The sequence below is a fragment of the Octodon degus genome, unplaced genomic scaffold (genome assembly GCF_000260255.1).
Source record: "Octodon degus isolate 3935 unplaced genomic scaffold, OctDeg1.0 scaffold00010, whole genome shotgun sequence".
Taxonomy (NCBI): Eukaryota; Metazoa; Chordata; class Mammalia; order Rodentia; family Octodontidae; genus Octodon; species Octodon degus.
In genome coordinates this window covers 7,560,389-7,569,845 of record NW_004524586.1, presented here as the reverse complement: position 1 = coordinate 7,569,845, position 9,457 = coordinate 7,560,389, and the positions used below count along the sequence as shown (strand labels likewise).

At 43.1% G+C, this 9,457-nt stretch overlaps 1 protein-coding gene across 1 annotated transcript in view; it reads right to left on the bottom strand.

The window, feature by feature from the left end:
- Nucleotides 1-9,457, bottom strand: part of Abcc2 (ATP binding cassette subfamily C member 2) — a 63,221-nt gene that overhangs the window by 16,904 nt on the left and 36,860 nt on the right. Inside the window, exons 17-23 of the mRNA XM_004625543.2 lie at nt 8,042-8,218; nt 6,911-7,078; nt 5,507-5,687; nt 2,690-2,813; nt 2,212-2,341; nt 427-646; nt 118-272 (exon numbers count right to left, since the gene is read on the bottom strand). Of these exons, the coding sequence (XP_004625600.2) occupies nt 118-272; nt 427-646; nt 2,212-2,341; nt 2,690-2,813; nt 5,507-5,687; nt 6,911-7,078; nt 8,042-8,218 (1,155 nt within the window). The remainder of the gene's footprint in view (nt 1-117; nt 273-426; nt 647-2,211; nt 2,342-2,689; nt 2,814-5,506; nt 5,688-6,910; nt 7,079-8,041; nt 8,219-9,457) is intronic.

Below are 9,457 nucleotides of genomic sequence, written 5' to 3'. Positions count from 1 at the left end.
AAAAAACCTGGAACTGCACAGTGCTGTCTGGTGAGAGGGGTTAGAATTCCTTCCTATAAGAAACAGAAAGATCATCAACGTATAAGCACACCACCATGTGTCCCTCGAGCTACTTACACCGGCGAATCTGTTCACAATCCGGCCTGTGGGTGTTGTATCAAAAAACCTCATAGGTGCGTGAAGGATATTGACCAGCAGTTGACTGTGTAACATTTTTGATGCATAGTTGCTGCCAAACACACTCCAGATACTTGCTACGAGCACAAATACAGCTAGAAATGGAAACAGTTTTATCAATACCATACACAAGAATCCTTGGAAATTTGTGCTTCGGACATAATGAAAAATGTTTTCCTGAAAACTAGAAAAAGTACAAAGTCTAGAGATTGTGTTTTCAAAAATGGCAGTCTTAGCCTTTACAAATACCTTGTGCTACTCCCAGGCCCCCATAGACTCCAATTCTCAAGTCCCTCTGAGAAGCTGGGTAGTTGGTGCTATTGTAGATAAGGGAGTCCCTGGTCCAAGCACTAAGCCAAAGGTTGGACGCAATAAAAGCCACAAAATTCATTATGAAGAAAAAGATGATGCAGAGTATTGAACACCATTTCATTGCTCGTAGGTATTTCATGTAGACGGAGAACTTCACCTGCAAAGAGCACACTGGTATTAGTAGCACACTCTGATAGCTTTTGGTGAAGAATTACCTAGAAAACCAATCACAGCGAGGAGTGGAGGCCCCCGGAAATGTGGATAATAGCAAATAGCAAGCTTCAGGGAGCTGTGACCGCTGTTTCTGAACTGGGCTAGGATAACAGATTAATGCTGAAACACCATGCACAGCAAATAGCATTACTGTTATTAAAAGAACCTGAAGATATTTAAGATAGGAAGATAACAAAACAATGTAGGATGTGGAGTTTTACTGCAGACCTGCAGACGTAGTTTTAATTAAGCTGAATTGTATGCTCTGAGCCTGATAGGTTAGCATTGCTTGGCTCCTAGAACTGCCTCTCAAGGCAGTTTTGCTGTTCTCTCTCTCTCTCTCTCTCTCTCTCTCTCTCTCTCTCTCGGAACTGGGGATTGAACTCAGGCCCTTGTGCTTGCCAGGGAAGCGCTTATTCTACTGAGCTATCTCCCCGGCCCCGAGCTATCTCCCCAGCCCTGCTGTTCGCCATACAACAGAATGGAATCAAATGCTCAAGAAGAAAGGGATCAAGATATTTGCAGGGAACATATAATTTGTCCTAGAAATATGATGTGATGAGTGTGGGCCAGATAGCTCAGTGTACTAAAGCACCTGCTTAGGCAGGCTGCAGGGACCAGGGTTTGATCCCCGTTTGTTGTGCCGTGCATCTTGGGGCATACTGAAATAGCAAATGAGGCTGGGTGTGGTGGCCCAAGCCTGTAATCCCAGCACTTGGGAAGCTGAAACAGGAGAATCACTATGAGTCCGATCTGTGCAGAGAGACCCTGTAGGCCCTGTACTAAATACATTAAAAAAAAATATGATGTTATTGAAAATCCACAGCCTCATTTATAATTTTAATGAAGATTCTAAAGATTCTTAACAAATAGAACATGCTACTCCTATAGCTATGTAATCAACTTTGACTATAAAATTTCAGAATTTAGGCTATGTGCTCAAATGTTACTTTAAAAAAAAATATTTTTAGGGAAGGGTCTACAGGGTGTTCAGGGTCTCACTACTAGATTGGACTGGTAATGATCCGCCTGTTTACAGCCTCCTAAGAGCTGGGATTACAGGCATGTACTACCACGCCCAATCTCATTCTCCATCTCAGCGCACCCTGGGGGCAGGGCTGGCACTGCAGGCCTGGGTATCAAGCCCCTAGCCCCTGCTTTAATCTGCTGAGCTATTTGGCTGCCCACCCCCCCCTTTTTTTTTAACTTAAAACATTTTAAAAATATTATTTATTTACTTATTTATCTGGTACAGGGTCTTGCAGCTCAGACTTGTAGGGATCCTCCTGTCTCAACCTCCCCAGCACTGGGATTACAGACATGCGCCACCAGCACGCACCACCATGCCAGTTTCAGTGGCCAGCATGGTATGACATGCCCAGGGTTTTGGGGCCAACATGGCATGCAGTATCAGGGATCAAACTCAGGTCCTTGCACTTGCCAGGCAGGCGCTTAGACTGCCAAGCTATGTCCCCAGCCCTCAGATCTTAGTTTCTGTATGGTGCTCACCTTTCCACTTTCCATGAATTCCTTCTTAATTAGTTTTTGTCCTTTCACTAGTTCTTCCTCTTCCTTCAGGGCATTCCCATTTCGAATTTTCAAGGAGTTTTTTAAGGACTTCTGGGGCCTGCTACTGGACCTAGAGTCAAGAGATAGAAAGGAAGAGACTTTCTTAAGCATGTTGTTGCTTCCTGCAGACTTCTTAAGCATATTGTGACATCTTGTGTTATCTTGCAAGATGTCACAATCGCTCTGTTGGCATCAAAGCACATATGCAAATAGATGATCATGTTATCAATAAAATTTTGAAAAAAAAAAAAGATGATCATGGGAAACCTAACCCTCCCTGCTGCCCATACAAGGAAGCAAAGGAGGAACTAGGAATGTCCACGAGGTCCACCCTCTCAGGAAACACCCACAGAGAAAAGGAGGGTGGTCAAGTAGAAATATGGAAGGGATGAAAGCTGCCAGCGAATAAATAGCCCACCGGCGACTCATAGTTCGACGAAGGCTGTTCTCCCTCTTCATGGTCAAGGAGGCTGCGTCCTCGGGGATTTCCTCTATGCTGGGTATCAGTCCATAGTCGTCGTCCTCTTCACTATCATCATTGACTAGGGAGACATATCAGAGATTAGGAAAACAGCACAGAGCACTCAGAGCCCTGTGAACAGGAAGAGAAAATCCTTCCCTGATCTGGTGGATTTTTTTTTTTATATTTATTTATTTATTATTTTATTTGAGAGAGAGAGAGAGAGAGGTGTGTGTGGCCAGCTCAGCCCACCAGGGGGCGGGGCTGGCTGGCATGTGGTGCTGGGGGATTGAACCGCAGTCCCTGATGCTTTGCCAAGCTAGTTCCAAGTAGGTGCTTTAGACCACTGAGCCATCTCTCCAGCCCGATCTGGTGGATTTTTGCAAGGTGTTCTAGATGTAGGTGACAAGACTTTATCCCACAAATACCAATTATTAGTATTCATTCTATTTTATTTCATTTCATTTTATTTTATTTTATGTGCAGTACTGCAGGCTGAATGTAGGGACTTGTATATGCTGAGCGAGTACCCTGACACTGAGCTACATCCCTAGCTCTTTCCGTATATACTCTTATTGAGAAATGCCACAATAAGGAGAGATGTGTTAATGTTCCACCAGAAGAGAAAAATGATTTTTAAAAAGAGAAAAAAAAATTTTAAACTTTTAGTTTTGTTTTTGTTCTTTTTTTTTAAAGCATGAAAGAACTTGGAAGGATTATGGTAGATAAACAGAAGTCACCAGTCCAAGAATTGACTAAAAACTGATTGTACAATGAAAATTTTCACCCTGAAGTTCACACATTTTAACAAACTTATTAATTTAGAGTATTAACCAAAAAACCCTACGCTAACAAGAAAATAAAATAAATGTAAAACACAGCATAAGGCTCAGTGGAATGGTAGAATAAAGGCCTCCAGAAATCTGCTCCTCCGAAAAGATTATGTAAGTATTAGCAAGCAAGCAAGAAGAAAGAAAGAAAAGCATCAAAATCAAGTCTTTCAGAACTCTGAAATCAAACAAAGGGTTGCAATAATCCAAAGGCTCATTTTTTTAGAGACTGAATCTGGGTAAGAACAGAGCACACTGCGGTAGCTGAACTTGCCCTATTTCCTCCCGCATTTCCTCAGGAGTGAGGGCTTAGAAAACCAACAACCATAAAATCATGGTAACCAAGCAAACTGCAGTCTGTCAGCTGCGTAAGGGGCAGGGTGGGTTCCAAATTCCAAAAGCGCCAGCCCAGGAGAATGGCCACTGTTTTCCCTGGACGGATTCCCTCAAAACGTCCACTCACAGAGCTCCTCTTTATTTGATCTCAGTCTGAGCAAGCCGAAACAATCTACAACAACTCTTTTAACTCCTATCAGCCTGAGGCTCTGACCTCACGGAAGCTCCTCCTGCTCAGGCTGCAAGGGTGCTCCTGCATCTGACTGACTGCTGAATGTCGCTCCCGGGCTTGCTCTCTCCATCCTGACCTACTGGAGATCACTGTATGAGGCCGATAAGGAGCACTGTGATGAGACCAGTACTGGCAGGTCCTTGGAAAAGGTCACGACAAATGGTGCCACCACTAAATGGAGTTAATCAGTGAACCCAGTGGTGACAATATCAGGGGCTGCTCCTATGACATACTCTGACACTATGCAGCTGTCATGATTTATTCTGGTTCATGCACCTAATAGTTTTTGGTGTTTTAGTCAAGATTCCTTTGTTAAAGTTTAATAAGAATTTAATACCATGAATACTGAGGCATAGTTTGGACCACAATAGGGACAGGAAACAGGCAATATCCCGGGCCCTTACCCACCAGCCTTTGGAGCACTATTTGTACTTCTGGGATAGTGAGGGACTTCAAAGCCATTGTTTTGCCATAAACAATGACTTTTCACTTAGGCCTACACACACACCATTGGTAACTAAAATCCTTTTTTTTTTTTACCTTAAAACTTTGGGTCAAATCCCCTCTCAGTTTTTCATACGGCTATATTAATCACTTGGAGAGTATCTGTCTAGGTGTTAATAAACTGAGGTGGATTAGTCCTAAATTTACAAGATCTTACCCTCTTCCACGTTCCAAAGGGATTTCCAGGGACATTCAACTATACCTCTAGCCATTGTCCTGAACCTACAGAAAGGCAGCACGTCACCTGAGTCCACCCCTTAGCCAAACAGATACCAGAGCCATGACACCAGAACTGAGACAATCAACCAAATCTCAGTCCACTACCTAATCCTTAAAGCTGGCCACTTATCTGTGGGGTGGGCCAGTCTGAGCCCATGTGACTATACCCTCTTCTGCCATGTAAGCTGGAGTCCTTCCCTATCTTCTCTCTACCTTCCCAGTTAAAGGTTTTTTCTCGTGCAGATTAGTGTTAATTTCCACTATTATTAAAAGCAAGGACCTAAGCTAACTGATGACAATACCAACTAGAAACTGGTTTCAATGAGTTTGCAGTAGTTGGAGTAGGATGTATTATTTGAATCAATGGGCGCTTAGCATTCACTGGTGGTCTTTAGGCAAGGGCTACTCACCTGAACTTTAGGTGGTCCCCTTCTAAAGGATGTTCTTTGGGTGTCAGAAAGAGATGAGCATGGGGAGATAACAGTTTGGCTACAATGTTTTGTTTCTTTACCCAGAACAGGGAAGAGCAGAATCTGAAATTTTGGGTAGTTCACTTCCAAATCTAGCTCATCAGATATTAAACAGACATGGATACTGGTCTACCATTCCAACCCAGGCCCCAAATTCTATAGTGTCCCAATGCTCTTTACATACCTGTGGCCTCCCCTTCAGAACTCGGATGCCTTGTGAATGTCTTCAGATTCTTAGCAAATACTCCTTTCTTGGCCAGCAGAGCACGGTAGGTTCCTTTCTCCACAACAGTGCCATTCCCCAGAACCACAATCTCATCCACTTGGGGAAGAAAGTGAATGCTATGTGTAACTAGCAGTCGAGTCTGCGAAAAGAACAAGTTGTGGTGTCTGCCTGTGTGCATCCTCTTCCCTGGACTACTCTGAAGAGGGCGACATGTGGATATCAACTCACAGTGAGGCTTTGCTTAAAATGTAGTCCTGGGGCTGGGGAGGTGGCTCAGTGGAATAAGTGCTTCCCTGGCAAGCACAAGGGCCTGAGTTCAATCCCCGGTTCCACAAAAAAAAAAAAAAAAGTAGTCCTGATCACTTGGCCTATTTTATGTCTTCTTTCCTTCTTTCCCAGCACCACATCCTAAAACCTGACTGACTTTGTGTGAAATGAGACTGTGAAGACCACGGATCTGCTCATATTTTCCTGTAGTGAAAATAAGATTTTCCTACACACATCCTTACTCCATGTCCTGGGACAGCAGAAGATTGAATTTAGGGGAGTCACCAGTGCCCATTATTATAACTGGTGCATTCAAAGCTAACTAATTGGCTAAAAATACTTGCCCCTTTCTAGTCCTTCTTTAACCAGCTAACCAACTGTACCAAAGAGCTTTTTATTTAGTATGTTAGAGACATTGTGGACAAGAACTTTAATCCAGTCCTCCTTAGTATCAGAGACTTCTTCCTTCATATTATTCAACTGACTACTGAGGCAGGAACCCCATCAGACAGAAAGACCAACATAGCTGTACAAAGAGGCTGACTGAGGCATCATGATATCACTAGTCTGGAGGCTCTCCAAAGCTCATTGTTCAAGAGCGTTTCTGACGCAGTCCTGCCACTGCCTTCTACCTAGAGGCTGGTGGATAGGGCTGGAAGCTCCATCCTTGGTGTGGGTGATCATTAGCCCCATAACAAAGCTAGTTCACTAGGGAGTTCACTAGGATGGACTCAGGCTGATCCGAGCGGCCAGTGGATAACAAAACACAATCCTAGTCCTCTTGAAACTCTGTGCCAGGAATGGAGACAAAGACCAAACATGTTTCTTATTGTATTCACAGGTCAGGGAATATTTTTATGAAAATCATTCTAAGAGGGCCAACGTTAAAACCACAAAATAAGGCTCACATTGGCCAGTTGCAGTATAAACCACAACCTGTGACAGAAGTCGTCCTGGGGTAGGTTCCCAGGAGATCAGTCAGGTGCTGCCTCTCCTCAGAGGCCAGGGAGCAAGCAAATGAGAAAATCTGCTTCAGAACAATGTGATTCCCATCCCCTTTCCCGCATATCTTTATCACTTTGAATGTGTTCTCACCTTGCCGTTTAACAGCCCATTGGGGCCCAAGATCTTATTGAAAATATGTTTTCCCACATGAGCATCCACAGCAGACAGAGGGTCGTCTAGAATATAGATGTCTGAGTCTTGATAAACAGCTCTAGCCAGGCTGATTCGCTGCTTCTGGCCACCACTGAGATTTATACCCTGAGGAGAAAATAATTTCTATCAAATACTACTCCCTAGTTGCACTTTACTGAGTCCAGTAAGGTATAAAAGGAAGAAATTTGCTGCCCTTCATCAAGGGTTTACCAATCTTACAAGTTTCTTTATGTAAATCAACAGCTTTGACTGAACTGAGTAACTTTAAACCAAATAATCAAAGGCAGGCCCAATGTAGCATTCTCTATCATATATTTATTTAATATTTGTGTGGCTTGCTACCAGGGGAAAGGTTTTTCCCATTTGGTTTATGGATATTAAACTAGCAGTTGCTCAGCAAATATAAGCTAAATTAATAGACAAACTCATCCGAGGCCTATGTGTATACTAGGCTAGCATCTGAAAATCACTGTCCTCCAAAAGAATTATTTTATTCATTTCTATCAATGAGAAGGAAAAATGAAAACATTCTACCTATGAAGTAAATTATGCTGTATCTATTCAACAGCTACAACATCAGCAAAATCTATTTTTACCAAAAAAAGCATTTAAAAACACAGATAAACCTTGGGCCTGTCACTACTAACATAGATGAAATAGGTGGCATAGTCTTTTATTAGCTTTGATTTAAATCAATAATTCCTATTTTTGCATCTAGGTATCAAGTTTAAAAATTCAGAGCATTTGCACAAAATGTTGAGGGCAGATAGTTTGAGCGCGTGTTTTCTGGTGGTTGTTTCAAACATGATTATCAAGATCGGTCAACTGGGGCCGGCAAGAGAGCTCAGCAGTCTAAAGCACCTGCTAAAGCAAGTTTAGGTAGCCACAGGGGACCAAGGTTCAATCCCTGGCACCACACGCTGTGCCAGCCCCACCCTCAGGGTGGGTTGAGCTGGCCAAAAAAAAAAAATCAGTCAACTATGCTCCTCCCATGCGTCTCTTCCATCACCCTCCCTTCTTTTCTTCAATATTTCTCCATCCTTCATGATCCCTTGCTATCTCAAGTACCTTCTCTCCAATTTCAGCCAGGTCTCCTCCAGGCAATATTTCCAAGTCTGGGAGGAGAGCACAGGCCTCCAGAATTTGCTGATACTTCTTTTCATTCAACTCTGATCCAAAAAGGATGTTGTCTTTTATGGTACCATTCTGAATCCAGGACTGCTGAGGGACATACGCGGTACTACCCTAGAGGAGAAAGGATCAGCCCAGGTGACAGCTGTACTTTCAGAAATGCGGCATTGAAGGATGCAGGGGCAGGAGTAACTAGGAAAAGAAAGAGCTTCGACTCAAAGACCTACGTGCCAGGCTGCCTGAACGTTTGATATTTATTAATGTGCTCGCATGGTACAGACCAAGCAGAAAGATTCAGTAGCTCACCACTCAGAATCCCTCCATGACTATCAATTTCTTGCCATAATCCTGGAAACTCAGAAGATTAATGCACATGCTTCTTCTAGATAAAGGCTTTAGGCAGACTCAATGATTTTCATAGGCCTAACACAGTACTAACACTTCTAGGAAATAGAACAGAGAACATTTTAGGAAGCAAAAATTAAGAGTGGACAAGCACACAAGAGAGTACAGGAGAAGACTGCATCCAAAGTGAAGTAGAGACTGATCAATGCCTGTGTTTGAGAAGGAACTCAATTCTGAATTGCTAATATAAAGCTTCAGGAGCAAGCTTTCTCATACTTAGCATTAAAACTTTTATATGAAGATGTTAAGAAAAAAGTTGAGGGCTGGCCAGATAGCTCAGCACAGTAAAGCGCCTGCTTAGGCAGGCACAGGGACCAGGTTGGATCCCCAGTGTGCCGTGCCAGCCCCAGCCCCAGGTACGCTGAGATGGCAACTGAGACTGGGCGTGGTGGCGCACGCCTGTAATCCCAGCGCTTGGGAGGCTGAAAACAGGAGGACCACTACCAGTCTGTGTAGTGAGACCCTGTAGGCCCTGTACTATAAAAAAAGAAAAAGAAATTTTTAAAAAAGTTAAAAATGTAGACTCTTTTTAGTGCAAGTAGCAGCTGATTTATTGATTCAAAAATGCCTCTAATTTCCCCTAACTTTAAGTTTCTGGGGAAGTTCAGAGTGTTCATAAATCTGCCTTTAAAATATTTCCCTCTATGTTAAAAAATTATGACAGATGAGGAAGTCAACACCTCATGCCAGGTTTCTGCATCAGAAGCAAATGTCATCAGAGATGTAGCTTGCAAAACAAGGAGGCCAGACGCCTAGAGTACTTGGAACTCTGGAGGAAAATGCCAGTGCTGATTTCACAAAGCTACTATATGCACTGTTCCAGTTTTGTTCCCATTCAGACTGGTTTTGGTGGTTATTTAATTTGTGTGTGTGCGCGTGTATTTGTGTTTTACAGGGGATTGAACTCAGGGCCTTTGCACTGAGGTACATCTCTAACCTTTTTTTTTT